Here is a 15624-nt window from a genome sequence, read left to right as displayed (position 1 = left end):
ACAACAATGCTCTGGCGAGGTCGATGGCCACCCGAGGAAGTCGCAATAATAGCCGGCTGCGAAGTGAATGGGAGTCGTACCAGAGTCGAGGCAATTGCTGCCGCCTCACAAGTTCTTGCACGTAACGAGTCTTGCTTTCCTCTGGTCTGCGAGCGCTGTCGACGTCGTTGTCGCTGGTTCTTGGGTCGATTCGCTGGTGAGAGCCTGAGAGGTACTTTTTTCGTGAGAAATGGGCTCCAGAGCGGGCAGAAGGTATGAACACTGGGTCGCATTAGCTTGAGTTGCATGAGCGAACAGCGGCGCTGGTCTCGGTTCGGAGACGGACGTACAGGCGCCTTTACAGTAGATTTCGCAGTGGAGTCATTGGCTACAGCGCAAGTCGACCGTCGTAGACTGCGAGGGAGTGGACGCTGGTGGCAGCGTGAGAGCCCGCTGAGTGGACCGCGCTGCACGACAGACAGGGAGAAGACTCAGTGGGAGGGGGAGGTGGAGGGGGGAAAATGAAAGTGCTGACCACGACGGGGGTCGAAAGGTGGGAAACTCGATCCCTTGCGCTTCTGCGCTTCCCTTGTTCTGCTCTGCTTCTGCTTCTGCCAGATGCTGGTCGATACATCATCACAGACCCAGCGGACCCAGCACAAGAGAGCGATGGTGGAGTAGCAGTTCCACGTTAGGACGCAGCTCTCTACTTTGGTACTTAGCACCAGCAAACCGCTATTACTTGCTAATATTATCCTCTTATGATCCTCTTATTTACATCCCCCATTACTGCCCATTACTGTATTCTGCCACCACGCCGTAACTGTCAACAACCTACCCGTTCAACAGAGCCTAGCTTGCCCTCTCCTCCCACGCTGAACTGACAACACCACCGAAAATGCGCCCGTCTCCCCACCCAGAACTTACCCAGACTCCACCGCAGACGAGGCCCTCCCACGACCAATGACCCGCCCGCGAGCAACTGACAGTTCGGCCAGCGTCCCAAGAGCTCAAGATGCTGCGGATGATTAGTGTTTGACTGGTGTACGCCTGGTGGCTGCCGGGTTCCCTTGGGATGCTGCAGGCTGCTTCTCCAACACCTGCTGTTGGATTCTCAAGAGGAAACAGCTTTGGCGGCGGCTTCGTCCTTGCAATTCCAGCTGCAGAATGTGGCGGGAAAGCTATGGGAAGGCTTGTCCCTGGTGAAAGTTCGGTAACAACGTCGTCCCAGGAGGATTCGATGTCAGCGGCAACGGTAAGTTAATAATGTCTGGATACCACATGCAGAGCGTGCCCCTGCGTACGATATTTGCAAGTGTCCAGCTAGACAGCAGTCTCTACCATACATTTCAAAGCCCTCACTATGACCATGGCGAGACTCGTAAAGGAGCCTGTAGCGAGCTTGAGATCCAGAATGAGACCATATCCACCGAACTCTAGATTCCAGTTGAAGTAGTCCGCAAAGTCTAAAAGAAAGATGTTTCGAGTCAAAAATCCAAAATGCTTCGAAGTTAGCCATCTGAAAGCGACAAAACCCGTGAAATCATGAGAGCAACTGATACTCGCTCCGACAAAGCTATCGAGGCAGACTTGCCCTGCCATTTGAGGCCTGCTATTCGTTCAATTGCTGCTCGCCTACTCGGGCGCTATTCATTCGGTAGATCGTCTTTGACTGCTTTCCGTTGTACCGGTCTTCGACGTTCTACTGCTTCGAAATACAGTTTGTCGTCTGTATGGCGCTCTGTAAAACTTACCAACGTGGGTAGCGTGCAAACGATCCCGCAAGCAAGCCACGATGGCCAGTCTCAAAAGCCGCCTCGATCAGAAGAAGCAGATCACAACAAATGGCGGGGAGGTACCTCCGTTAGCTTCATAAAGACTGTACTCGCACCGCATTGTAACCTCATCCCACATCACAAAGACATGACAACCAGAAGACGGGCTTCTCAGGGAGTTGCGCCACCTAAATTCAGCATGCTGGAGACACATGCACGCAGAGCAATTCCTATGCCGCCGCTGTACAATATGCAACCCAAAGGGACTTGACCGACGCGATGCGCTTCTGGCCATCATGAGGTTGTATCAAGTTACCTGACTCAATTTGCAACCACCTTGACCCGTAACCGTAGATCCACCGGTTTCCCGCGCATTAATAAACCTAATTTCTTCTTCTTTTGGATATTCTGTACGAAGCAGTATCAATAATACAGGACTGGTCGTACATACCTATGATTTCTAGTGGCGCGCATACTATAACCGTATTTCACCCTACCCCGTTCGCTTGCATCGTCGAGTAAGTTAGGGGTATACAAATTGATATAAACAAATTTTAGTACCACAAGCACAACTTCACGTAGACTCTACATGAAACCTGTTGAAATTTCCGTCAATAATGAAGAAAGTGAAGATCAACTGCTCTAGGGTGGGGATCTGAGATCGAGCTGACGAGGAACCGATATTGCGCGTTTGTACCCCATATCCTAACCGATAATCTGCTGTACGGACGTACCTGTGCGGAGAAGAGAAGCTCTGCTGGCAGGAGAAGAGGTGTTTCGAGATGATCGTGTATTTCTAGTTTCTTGGAAAGAAAACAACCTCTGTATGACATCAGATGCCTGCGTGTACTCAACCGTAGTTGCATGTATATCATATGTGTTGTGTGTCGTTGACAGGAATACTGTACGGAGGTACTGTGCGAGATCAACCAGCATGAGAAGCGAAGCTCTTCCCGATGCTCAAGCTTGGGATGGGGGTGAAGCTCTTGCTTCAAAGGTCACTTCCGAAGCATGTGAGTGGCTGAACCGATGGAGGGGCAATATGCAATTGCTAGGGTTCACATTCTGGGATGCGTGCAATATGCTTGTCTCCTGCATGGTGGGATCAAAAGTAGTGGGGGTTGCCGATGAATTCGCTGTGGGTTTGAACTTTGGAATCGCGGACGGTGGTGGATATGAAGGATAATTGGAAAGTCTTTCAGTAATCATTTCTCCGCCAGTAGTAAATGAACTCGACATTTTCAGCGCTTCTTCAGTGAAATATGCTAACCACTAACCGCATCTCCAGCATCTTTAGGTTCTCGAGAGTATGGTAATGTTCGTCTGCATTACTTGTATGAGAACTTGCTTTTGCTGTAATATTCACCCCACCCTACCCGGTTAATGACAATTTGACTGTTGAATAATTAAGAGGCGTCTACACATACGGAGTATTGTTTTCAAACAACCCGATTTGATTAGTAATGCGAGTCCAAGTCAAGCTTGTCCTGTGAGTACAAATTCCGCAGTTGTACGAAGTACAATATGGTTGTAGCTGCGACGACTTGTTTCTGAGCTGGCGTTCCAATTTCAGCTTAGCTCTGATCAGCTCGTTTGGAATGAGAGGTGCAAAATTAATTTTGATGCCGTATTATTATGTCTTCAGTCGTTTCTCAAATTTCTGTATCACTGTACCGCCGAGGCTTGTAGGGGGTCCAGAAGGCGATGTTCATGCAATCTGAAGAATTTTCAAGAAGAATTCTCGAGACGGTAACCACCGCAGAAATTTCACTCAGGTCATCTGAAAATGTGCTGCTGAGAAGCTATCATTATTCCGTGGAGGTGTTGTAATTGCGGCAACAATAATGATTGCAGTTTATGGTGACTTCGCGTCACACTACAGACTCGGATTCCTGTCGGTATCTGAGGGACTTCTTACTCTATGTGCACCAGAGTAAGCTAGGCTGGCCCTCGATGCTTGTGATATTGCTGCCAGCACGGGAACTACTGTGTGTGATACTGTACGCAGCGCAGTAGTGCAATGGCTCGCTTCTTCACTACTCACATTGCTTGATGCTTTACATACAAGCAAAATTCCAAACCCGAAAATTTGGTCGAGCGTTCGAAGCATCGTCGCTGCCTGCAAGGAACATTAGCTTTCGAACCCGACTTAGAGTCCCATCATTTCAAATCTGTCGAAATTGTCGACAACCACAAATGATATTGGCTATTATTGTTTAAGATGGTAAATGAAAAGTTTGCAATACTCCTTGGTAGATCTGGAGACGTATTTAATCCTGATATCTTGCTAGTTCGCTCTGAGAAGAAATGCATAGCCCTAGCATTTAGTGATATCTGGTGCTGTTTCCCTCAAAGAGAACTAGAGCATGTCTATTCGCAACATTGAACAAGTGTGGACAAGTCCAGCCTTCTTACACCGTAGTTGATGTCGTTAGGCCCCCGCCGAATAAAACCCATCTGCAATAATCGCTAAAACGGTACCTCTGCGGCGTGTAAAGTGGGCGTGGGGGGATGTGCCGTAGTTTTCCTGCTGGCCTTGCAAGAGATGTGATGTGTAACATATTATGTCCTGACTGACAGGCTGAATTGGGTGAACTCATCATATGCAGTCTGCAAGACTGAAATCGGCTTGTGAAAGCCCTCTTTACCGTCCTGTTGGAACGGTTTGTTGGGCTGTTTGTGAAGCTGATTTTTCCAAATCGTATTGCCAATACAGTAGCCGATTCGGGCCCTAGACGTAGAGTAGTCAAGACTTCAACGACTTGTTTTCGGGAGTATCCCAGTCGTTAGGGCACACACTGGTCCGAGAACAGTTGAGCAGTGAGCATGGGGATCTCGGTGCTTTGTTCAGGGTCTATAATTAGTGTTTAATTTCGATAAAACTGCTGCTAAAGTTTGCTCCAAGTGATTATTAGGAAATATGGCCATATTAGGCGCAATATCCGATGTGCTAAGATTCCGAAGAATCCCGAACTTCTGGCTGCGACATGAGCGAACTCGCACTACGTGACGCGCCGGTTGGCACTTACCATCCGAGAGCTGCGTTGGTCTCAAAACAAATAATATACCATTTTCTGAGCAGGAATTTGCTGTAATTGTCTTAAATGATTGCGGAATTGACATCGTAGTGCGAGCATTTCGGATTTGATACTGCTGGTGTGGTCTGCGTTTACATGAAAGCTCTAATGGAGTTCTTTCCTGGAATCGTTAAATCATATGCCGTACGCTTCGATCTTGATGTATGTTTGAAACATGTCCTCGAAGCTGCAATACCTCGCAGACAGGACCCTTCAACTTTTGCATACTCAGGTATTGCAGGTAGCGCTCCACTACACGACTCCGGAATTCTTATCAAGGTGTATCCATCGAGGACGTCGGTTCCTGTTATTCCAGCTCGAAACTACTACTTTCACCCAGCCAGCGTATCGATGATAGTGGGTTTATTATGAGTCAGGAAATCATATCAGAAGACTCTAAAGAACATGGTGAAGACACGCTTCGCGCCGAAAACCACATTTCAGAGTGTACTGAAGATCTTGACATGACACGCGACAGAGGACAGAATTGTATGATGGTCAATCACCGCCTTTTTGCTTCGTGACGATGAAGCTTCCGCAAGTGTCGTTATGTCGTCGACTGCGACCACTCAAACATTCATAGCTTAGATTGTTGCATGTGATTTGGCGCTTCAAGGTGTGGTAGCTTGTGACATGGAAGTTCCAGATCCCACCTGTCGGCCGATGACTTTCGGAAATAAGAAGAGGTTCCGTCTTTAACTGTGGGACCGTAACGAGGTAACCGATACCAATGCCAAAATGCACTCAGTCCCAAGCACCTTCGTAGTCAACACACGCAGACCGTTACTCGCGAACTTTGGAAGGTAGATATTATCCCGATTGCCATATTATGGCTAATTGCGGATGATGTTACTTTGCTGGTTGAGCCTCTGGGAGGAATCACTATTAGGTCTAGGTTCGTCCAGTGTCTTGGTTCGTGGTCGATGGATTTGAGAAACCGTAGAAGCGGCACTGTGCTGGTGCGCCTGCAGCAACGGGTAAGATTCGATTTCCAGGGTGCGACGAACCCGCGTGGGATGACGAAAATATGTGACACCGCTGTGAGACAGTCATCCTCTCCCCTCATCGAGGTGTGGGGGAAAGCGTGGGGGATTCCGAATCGGGAGAGGAAAGTAATATGACCCTGCATTGCGACTCGTGCAACAGCGTGAAGTTTTGGGAAAGACGGAGAAATCAGCATTCACGCAAATGATGTTCCGAAAGATCAAACGGCTTGGATAGGTGCATTGGCCGAGACTGAATGTCGATCATCTTGCGGTGAACGATTCAAGTTGATGAGGATCGTAGAGTTCAGCGACGTGCATGGAGAGCCGGTGGTTATTCTGGCGGGATGCGCGGGAGCTGTGCCCGAAATACATCGTATAGAGTTGGCGGCGTCAATTGCGTAGAAGGCAAGTCAACTGGAAAGATTCGAACGTGACCAGAGCTAGAGATGTCGATGAGCTGCGTTCTGGTCGGCAAGGAGAACCATGGGTTCGTTCGTGAAGTTTAGAGCTGAAGAGAAAGTAAACAAACGAAGAAGAAAGTATATGACAGTGTCACGTGACCATATTCGGAATCCGATTTCGTTTGCTACCAGCTGGAAACCAACCTCGACAAGACACGAATCACAACGACATCTCTTACTGATTTTGTCGACACTTGGGCTGAGACTGTCGAGTGAGACGGAAATGGGAGTGTTCTTTCAAAAGTGAAGACACAGCGGACCGAGACCACAATATATATGCATTCCTTATCAGCGAGATTGCCTTCACCGATGAGTCCTCCTGCTGAAAGAGAACGGAATATGCTAGTCGGACAGGCATTACTCTAAAAGCCCACAAAGCACGAGAGATAGTCGAGTAGTAGGTCTTAGCCCATGGATTGCTGTTGTTGACTCCCTTTGAGCAGGGTAATGGAAGTGTACGAGATATTGGCCCAACAATGTCAGCATCAGTTCTTAAATAGCGACTCCAGGAAGATAATCAAGTTATTCCAGGCGCGCCAGGTCAAGACTATCATTTATACCTAAACGACAGGATGTCTGATTATGTGCAGAATAATATTCGCCTATCTGAGCTATATCTGGTCTGATCTATGGTTACATGTCTCCACGGGAGTAGCAGATATGATGCTACATACCTATGATACCACCGACCTGGATACAGTATCAAGATACTGTTATCCGTACTCAACCCCGGTATTTGATTTGATCTAGAAAGAGATCAAACATTCTAGCGAAAGCTTCATTTTGATGGTTACTCTAATAGGAAAGTCGATGCCAAAATCGACCCCATATTATCGGCTGAGATACCGGTGACCTTCGCCGACGGGCCACCCACTGGCACCTAAAGATAAAAGGATCAGATAACCTCAGAAGGGCCAACGGCTCAACATGCGCCTCCAAGATTTGGCCAGTACCAGTGCACCAATATCCTTACACGTGGCCGGTGTTCTTGCGGATACGAAATTGTGGTGTCTTCTGCCCGATAAATGATGCGATCACAGACATTCATTTCCTGTGTACTGTAGCTCTTATCAGTGGCTTGAGCCCTCGCTGAAATTCTTCAAATACCCCGGCCGCCCACTGCAGGTACAAGTTTTTTTCTATTATTCTTTCCTTCTCCTGATGATGCTCAACCACCATCTGACACTATACCACACGCATTTTGAAAGTCTCAAGACTATCATTCAGTGGAAACAAGCGAGACTCGTCGTCGCCTGTATCACGTGACCTTATAACACATTGGTTCGTCAACTGCAAGTCAAGTAACACAACACAATCACCGTTTCTTTATCCTGCGCTACAGGAACTTCCGGCAGCTAGGCTTCGGGAGCTAGAAATAACTTCTTTATTGCTGTTGTCGTGTCACCACTTGCTCGAACTATTTCTTTGTCCGACCACCCCGCCAGCTACGACCACCAACCGTTTCCTTTGTCCTCTTTACCATCTGTTGCTGCAAACAAACGCAGACCAATATGGAAAATATTCCCAAGATGTCTACCTCACGGTCTTTCACCAGACCACCATCGTATCTATTCTCTTGTTCTTGTTTTGGTAACCAATTCCTTCGGAATTGGGCCTCTCGCTTATGCATCTCATAATGTCACTTAAAGAACTTGTCAAGACGAGAACACAGGTTTTACTACTACTGATCTCTAGTCTCACTCACGCACAAGATACGACGGATACGACGAGTACACTCTCTTTGACGACAACTCTACCACCGACAACTACCACCTCAATCGTGTCTGTACTCCCACCAACTGCGGTCCCGAGTTCGAACTCGTACACTCTGCTCGGATGTTACAATGAGGTACCTCTCGAGAATGGTAATCTGGCAGTGGGAGCTGCAGGCGAATATTTGGTTCCATCTATCGTACCAGAGAATTTCACGGCCCCAACATGTCTCGCTGCCTGTGAAGGATCCTTGGCCCCAGAAGGGCAGGGAAACTATACTTATGCAGCTCTGGAGAACTCAAGGTATGTTTATATTCAACACACATATCTAACATAAATATAATTTCAGGACAAATGCTAATTACTCTCCTACAATTCTAGAGAATGCTTCTGCGGATTATCCCTTTCAAACACTTCCACACCTGTCGACTCACTGAATTGCGCATCTCCCTGCGCCGGCGACTCAAATACCAGCTGTGGAGGCTTCGGTTACCTCACCCTCTACCAACTCACGGCCACCCTCTCCACCTCAAACCTCACAATCCCCAACACAACCACCCCGGCCAATTCAACGACCTCTCCAATAACCCCCGCATCCACCTCCCAGCCCTCAAACACCGGTCTCTGGATCGGCATATCCTTCGGTCTCCTCGCCCTCATCCTACTCATAGCCCTCCTCCTCTACTTCGAAAACCGCCACTACCTTGCCCACCACCTTGGGCCTCCACCATTCTCACCCCACCAAACTCGTCTTCCTCGTCTCCCCTTCGTAAGACCAAATCGCGAGTCTTATCTCAATACAGCCTATACCGCTACCGTACCCGAGACCATAAGCGAGAAAAAGGGCCCCGAAAGACGGAGTACATTGGAAGCGTGGAAATCAGGCACGGTGCTACCGCCGCCGATACTGGAACCCGTATTTCTGGGAGGTGCGCTGGACGAGGAAGCACAGATGCCGGTGCGGCGGGAGAGTCTCTACAGACCAGAATATAATGCGCAGGTTAGTTTTAGGGATGTGGCGTTTGCGAGTGTGGAGGATGGGACGAATCAGGCTGGTAAGGGTGAAGTAGAAAATGGTCAGAGGGACCAGGAAGGAGAGGCTGGCGGGAGAGAAGGAAAGAGTTGGTTAGATGCTGACGAGGTAGAGAATGGACAAACGAATTCGGATAAACCGTCACGCGATGAACATCTCCAGCCGGAAACGACTTCGAAGCGAAATTCTGTCGTGTCGAATATGTCGAGGAATTCGAAGGTTGTGGAGGATGTGGGATGAGTCGTTGGTGTGAGGGAATGGATTTGTGAGGCAATGTTATGTGCTACTGGGAGCGCGGAAATACAAGACAGCCGTGGACGAAGAAAGGCATACTCGGTTCACGGCCAGAAAGTTGGGATTGTAAGTTGGTTTGGCCGCGGGTTTGGATAAGCTGTGTATCGAGAACAGGAGAATTAGATTCGGGGAAATGATAATTGAACATGGATCCAAGTGGGTGGTAGGATAAGGGATTACGAAGGTCCGAGAAGATGGAATTTGCAGATCCATTCAATTGCGACACGGTTGTAAATCTTGGGTATGAAAACGAAATGAGCAGTGAAGTTTAAGGTAGAATATCAACTTTAGGGGAAAATTTATATGGAGGTGAAGGAGCAGGAGTATCAATATCAAAGAACAGAAGCATAAGCCTTTAGAATTCCTTTTATTAACATAGAAGATATGAACATCTTTCATTATATCATATACTATCCTCACGATGTTTGTTCTGATTTACCTGTCATTGCAAAACTAAATACAAGGCATTTGCTAAAGGAAATACCTCGTATGTGGTCGGTGATTTACTGTCGGCCGAGGCGCTCTAAAATTGAGCTTTCTTATTAGCATTTGGTGAGATGAGCTTGTAGACAAAAAGCTTTGAGTCGAATGAGGTCTTGGTTTGCGGAGATGAGATAGAATAATATCTCCAAGGAAGTGATATGAGTTGGTAGTAATGATGAGTCTATTGGTTTTCAAGGGTTGTAGTGGTAGTCGCAGCTTGGACAGGATTTTCCCTTGGTGATGTCAATAACGAAGAGCAGCCATGGGCAAGAGTCACAGGTTCAATAGGCAACTTTCTTGCTAGGTATCTTGCATCCCATAGTATCTCTCACGTATTTGTTTGACTGGGTTGTGAGGTTTTAATTAGTAGACCTAATGGAAGTAAGCAATGAGATTGAAACACTTGGATATATATCTAGCTTATATCATGCCTTTCTGTCCTTTTCATGTTTGTGGGTGCGAATCAGGGAGGTGAGCGTATAGGAATATGTGCTTAAAAACGTGGTAGTATAGCAATGAGCGGCTGTCTAATTCAGCGAGCCGGGAAAAGGAGGATGGGCGGGGGGGACCGGAGGATTGAAAAAATCTTACGTGTCGACATGTTGCTACTATACGAACTCAATCTCACAGTCTGCCACGTCTTTATTCATACAAAGAGAACACTTTGGGAAAGCAGTTGCAGTGCACAAAATAAATAAGCAACATGGGTATCATCATTGACCAAAATCCTCCGCTTAAACCACCTCAATCAAAAACAACCTTCTTGCCCTCAAACTTAGCCGCTTTTTTCTCCTCCTTAGCCTTCTTCGCAGCCTGCCAACTAGGATGTAGTACACCGACATCATCTTTCTTCCCTGCTCTTTTCTCCAGCGGCGCAACGGCATTCTCACCTGTCGCTCTACCCGCAAATCCACTACTCCCTCCAAACCCACCACGTCCTCTTCCCCTTCCTCTGCCAGGGTCAGCTCCGCGCTTAGAATCCCACCCTTCATCCCTTCTCACAGAGCCTTGACCAGATTTGATATGATTCGCACCAGTTCCGAATTTCTTTTCCCAGATCGCGCGGCGAGCGTTCTGGCCAGGACGGTTCTTTCTTACCACTGGAGCTGCGTCGTCGTCGAGGTCTGAGGCGGAGGATTCTGAGCCAGAGAAGTAGCCGCCGAGGAGACTGGGGAGAAAGGTTGTGGACTTTGGAGGGGGAGGTTTGGGTTTGGATCTGGATTTGGTGGAGGTACGTTTTGCGGGGGGGGAGAGGGATAGTGAGGGGTTGTGAGATGATTCGGAAGTTTTGGGAAAGCGGAGTTCTGATGATGATTCGGCATCTGATTCTGAGTCTGATGATCCGAGAAGAGCGTCGTATTTGGAGAATGAACCTGATTCTGAGCCTGAAAATCCATCTTCACGCTCATCCTTAGTTATGGCTCGCCTCTCTTTCCGGCTTTGTATCGCGAGAGCATCCTCATCTTCCGATTGTGAACTCTCTTCGCCACTGAAATCCGCAAATCTAGAGTTTCTGGCGTCCTGGACATCACCGACGTCGGAGAGATTCTCCATTTCAATATCCGATCCGGCCTCTTGGACCCGTGTACTTGATTTCGATTTCGTCTTTAGTATGCCCTTCAGCGGCTCTTCTTCCGTCTTCTCCTTCTTTGAACCTGCTGCCTTCCCTTTTGCGACCTTTTCTGGCATAGGTATTCGCATAACCATATATAATCCTCTCATCTGATCTGCCATGACAACCTTCACATTTGGTGTATTGAACATGCCGCTCATAACATTCATTTTCGCAAGCTTCTCCTCAGGTGATCCAACCTCGCCATCTCCCTCTTTCTTCGTGCCTTTCTCTTTGACCTCTTCCGGCAATGCCTCGCTCTCGACCATCCTTTTCACCTTGCATATCGTCCGATACAAGTAGTCTTCCACCATCTTTGACAAATCCAGCGACTTCCATGCCTCGATCTCTCGATTAATCCGCTTCACATCTTCCGCTCCTTCTGACCCCTTTGCTTGCGCATTCTTCAATCGCTTTCCAAGTTTCTGTCTTGTAAAGCCTTTGGTTGCTTTGAGAGCCCGATGAAGGAGCTTTTGGCTGTTCGAGATGTGATCTCGTATCTCCTGTTTCAGCCTCTCGGTGGGATCCGATATCGTTTCTCGTTTTCGTTTGACCATATTTGCGACTTGAATGTCTGCTGGGCGAGAAGAAGAACGAGATACGACTTGCTCATTCAGCCTTGCTCGAATTTATTTTTTGGTGGAGCCCAATGGGTGCAGGTGGGGCGCGGGGCAGCGTGCTTATGTAATACGGCTCAGCTCTTAATTCAACTTCGGATGACGACGACGACGATGGCGAGTTCTCTTTTCCCGCCATCACTCTCGAACTCAGGCTAATGTGACAATCAACTTTGTGGTCGTCCCTGAATTGATTCAAAATACGATTGGGGCGCCAGTCTGTGGTTTCTTGCGGGTAAATGGCTGCAGTTGACGCAGGATCTTCAATTGTAATTGGAATTCTTTTGGCAACTTCTAGCCGGTACCTGCATCGATATACAAATCATCTCATCTTAATCTACGCGAGCTATAGTTATAAGTTTATCCGAGCATACAATGGAGGCATAGAACAAGAATTCATCGAAGGCTGTTCAAAGTATCATAAATTTTCGTTAACCTGCGTATGTACTTTTAAACCAAATCCACATCCCATCCAAGTACCACTTCCAACTAAATACAGAAAAGAACGATCGAAATCCTAACTCTATGTACAGACAAGCTGCGTATATACAAAACTCTAAGATTGAGCAATCTATCGAGGATATTTCTTCCCAGTACAGCACTCTTGACAGTTTCTGAGATTCGAGAAGCTCAGGGTAGCCTAAGTCTACTCCTGAATGCGAGCAGATGTGTGGCGATACTCTTATACTCGCTCTGTGCGTCCTTGCTTGAGAGCCTTGAAGGTGGAACCGATTGGACCCCACTTGATGTTGGAGTATGTGACGGTAGCATCTGGTGACTCGGCTTCGACAACCTCTGGCTTGCCGGAATCTGGGGCACACGTTCCTCTGGAAACACCTGGGGCGCTTGGGTCTTTGTCTGGTGGGTAAGGAGCATCGAGCCAGAGCATTCCTGCGCTATGATCATCCCAGATGGACATGACAAGTACCATACCGCTCTTAATGGCTTGGCCCATTTTCTTTAGTCCTCCTCTGGTTTCGAAGATGTTGTTATCGCCGAATACACTCTTCTGAGCGGCACAGAATGAGGTTGTCAATGAGTTTCCTGTGACGCCCTCGACTTTGGAATCCGAGTTGGCGAAGGTCTTTCCTCCTTGGACATAAAATCTCTTGATCTCCTTCAAGTCACCATTGGCAGTGCCGTCGGTGGAGATGAACTGGGTTACAACTGTCATTGGTTTGTTTGTGTCGAGTGTTTTCCCAGGACCGTAGAACTCGGTATCGCCCATACGGTATGAGTTGAAATCGCATCCATCAGCATCGCAGAGAGAGGCATATCTGTCACCGATACCGCAGTCGGTTCCAGAGCATCGAGTTGGGCCGGAAACGGAGCAAGGGTGGCTGTTGAGGTCAGTTACTGGCAAACGGGATAACAGCGAAACTATGGTCACTTACGGGGTGTACGCAGTGGAGACGGAGTTACCTTCCCAGATATCCATTTCGTTGCAGCAGGATCCGTACTTACCGCCACCAGCATTTGGATCATCTGGCGATCCTGCCCATCCATCAGAGTTTGCCTGTTCAGTTGCATGAGTAACGTTTCGTATTTTGGATCTAGAACTTGGGCTCAACATACCTCTCCGTTGATGAACTTAATGTCTCTTGGACATTGTGCATCACAGTAACCGGTACCAAACTTTGCTCCAGCCTTGTTTGTTGAGTACTTGGCCATGCCACCATCTTCAGCCATCTCGCTGAAGTACAAGGCACCGTTCAATCCACAAGGAAGCTTGGACACATCGACATCGAATGTGAACTCTTGGTTCATGAGCTTGAGCATTTGGTATTTCGTCTGACTTCCAGCCGCCATCAAGTATGTTCGGGAACCGACATTTGTGTTGTCACCCTTGGTGACGAAGTTGAGCTTCAAGGCGTTTCCAGATGTGGTAATTCCATAAACTCCCTTGTAGTCGGCACCCTCCAACATGCAGTTGGACGCACAAGTCTTTCCGGAAGTGCATATAGTCGAGTTGAATTCGTTTCCAGTATAGCAGTTGGTGTATCCGACCTTGTTGTGAAGCCATCTCCAGTTCGAATCGAGGACAATGGATTGAGCAGAAGTCTTACATCCGCTTGCTGTACATTGACTGACAGTCAAAGCAGGATGTGTTTCGGCTGTCACCGTACCGGCCAATTGGGCGCGGGCCGAGACCAGGAGAGCAGCGAAGGCGAAGGCAGAGGTAAGCATGATGAAGGTTGAGATGCTGTGCTTGATGAAAGAAGATTTCAATGGGCATCACGATCAACTTATATTCAGCAGAAATCTTGAAAACGTGCACACCACTGAGCTGGTACACTTGACATCCTACAATCATTGGACAACGACATATGGGATTGCGGGGAGGCAACCGGCGGAATCAAAGCAGCCGGAATGATGTACACTTCATCGTCTTCTAACTTCATTGAGGCACATCAGTGACTGTCTACCCCATATTTCAGATCCCATGTGCCGCCTCGAGTATCTGCAAATATAAACTTTCTGTAGAGGTCGGCTGCGGAGGAAACGAACCCGAACAACAGGGAACCTGCAGCCCATCTCACAAACGAAGATCAACTCGTAGAAATCCAGGATGTTTCAAGTCGGTATTCTCCTTCCAGCATAGCGTCTACCGTCGAGGACTGGGTATCCCCACGCACTTCAGGAACATGTACGATCAATACTTCGGGGCTTGACATTAGCGGCGGCAGTTAACTGATTCGATTTGACTATTGTTCTAATTTGATCTTAAGACAGAGGCATGTGGGTCATGAAAGTCTCGTCTCCATTTTCATCTCTCACGGTGCGAAGAAAAAAACCAAAGCTACTTGGTGGCAACCGCGCAAAACACATGTCTATGCTGCCAAGCTGTGGAGAAAATGGGGACATCATCTGTACATCTTTACATATGATCATCACCATCCAACGCTTCTGCAGTATAGCTCAATCTCATTTGAGGCGAATATATTAAAACCAGGGGCCACAAAGCCCCTGCACTACAGGGTATGATAGCCGGGTGCGGGGAAACCTTACTGCTTATGCCGAACGGTGGCAGATGTTCCTTTGCTGATTTCTACCTGAGACAGGCGGCTAAAGTTCGAATCGCCCGATATAGGGCTAGCTATTGTCTTAAGACATTTTCTATTCGTCAGTTGACGGATTTACCTAAAGTTTACTCCCCACGATTAGCTTTTGACCTCTGGTTTTAGACCAACCAGATAATGTCGCGGTTCTTCTTCTGATGATCGGGAAAGCAGATCCAGGCACTTCACGTCTATACCGCTGGACAAGCGCTGCCACTTGAAAGTTTTTTTTTTTCACATATAATATCAGTTATAACACAGGCGTACTTTGTACGTGACGGTAGGACTCCCGAGCTCCCGCAGATAGTATTCAAAAGGAATTCAATAGGCATGCAAGTTAAGTCTCGGGTACGGAAAAAGAGCAAGGTGGTTGTGGCGGCCAACTGCTCTCATTTCATCTATTCTCTAAATGAAGTAGGAAAATTCGGCGATACTTTCGGTTCAAGAAGCCTAATCTACTTCTGATACAGCACCTGATCAGATTTCGCAACCATGGTCCAGGATCGAACCAGCGAATACCAAGCTTGCCTCGGTA

At 47.8% G+C, this 15624-nt stretch overlaps 5 protein-coding genes across 5 annotated transcripts; 3 read left to right on the top strand and 2 right to left on the bottom strand.

Annotated features, from left to right (window-relative positions):
* Window positions 1-1524: 1524 nt before the first annotated feature.
* On the top strand, window positions 1525-2025 carry GLAREA_01454 (uncharacterized protein; the record flags this gene model as incomplete). The annotated part of the gene is made up of 1 exon (XM_008088670.1): window positions 1525-2025. One exon carries the CDS (start codon window positions 1525-1527, stop codon window positions 2023-2025), a length of 501 nt encoding a protein of 166 aa, XP_008086861.1.
* A 663-nt stretch (window positions 2026-2688) lies between these two features.
* On the top strand, window positions 2689-2940 carry GLAREA_01453 (uncharacterized protein; the record flags this gene model as incomplete). Its single annotated transcript, XM_008088669.1, has 1 exon — window positions 2689-2940. One exon carries the CDS (start codon window positions 2689-2691, stop codon window positions 2938-2940), a length of 252 nt encoding a protein of 83 aa, XP_008086860.1.
* A 4974-nt stretch (window positions 2941-7914) lies between these two features.
* On the top strand, window positions 7915-9264 carry GLAREA_01452 (uncharacterized protein; the record flags this gene model as incomplete). Its single annotated transcript, XM_008088668.1, has 2 exons — window positions 7915-8294; window positions 8373-9264. 2 exons carry the CDS (start codon window positions 7915-7917, stop codon window positions 9262-9264), a joined length of 1272 nt encoding a protein of 423 aa, XP_008086859.1.
* Window positions 9265-10545: 1281 nt separating this feature from the next.
* Window positions 10546-11970, bottom strand: GLAREA_01451 (NADH-ubiquinone oxidoreductase 30.4 kDa subunit; the record flags this gene model as incomplete). Its single annotated transcript, XM_008088667.1, has 1 exon — window positions 10546-11970. The coding sequence occupies one exon, from the start codon at window positions 11968-11970 to the stop codon at window positions 10546-10548; it is 1425 nt and encodes a 474-aa protein (XP_008086858.1).
* Window positions 11971-12712: 742 nt separating this feature from the next.
* On the bottom strand, window positions 12713-14217 carry GLAREA_01450 (Concanavalin A-like lectins/glucanase; the record flags this gene model as incomplete). Its single annotated transcript, XM_008088666.1, has 3 exons — window positions 12713-13370; window positions 13425-13546; window positions 13606-14217. 3 exons carry the CDS (start codon window positions 14215-14217, stop codon window positions 12713-12715), a joined length of 1392 nt encoding a protein of 463 aa, XP_008086857.1.
* Window positions 14218-15624: the final 1407 nt, after the last annotated feature.

This window comes from Glarea lozoyensis (genome assembly GCF_000409485.1).
Source record: "Glarea lozoyensis ATCC 20868 chromosome Unknown GLAREA7, whole genome shotgun sequence".
NCBI classification, from domain to species: Eukaryota; Fungi; Ascomycota; class Leotiomycetes; order Helotiales; family Helotiaceae; genus Glarea; species Glarea lozoyensis.
The sequence above is the reverse complement of the archived record's forward strand: the minus strand, read 5'-3'. Positions and strand labels throughout refer to the sequence as shown.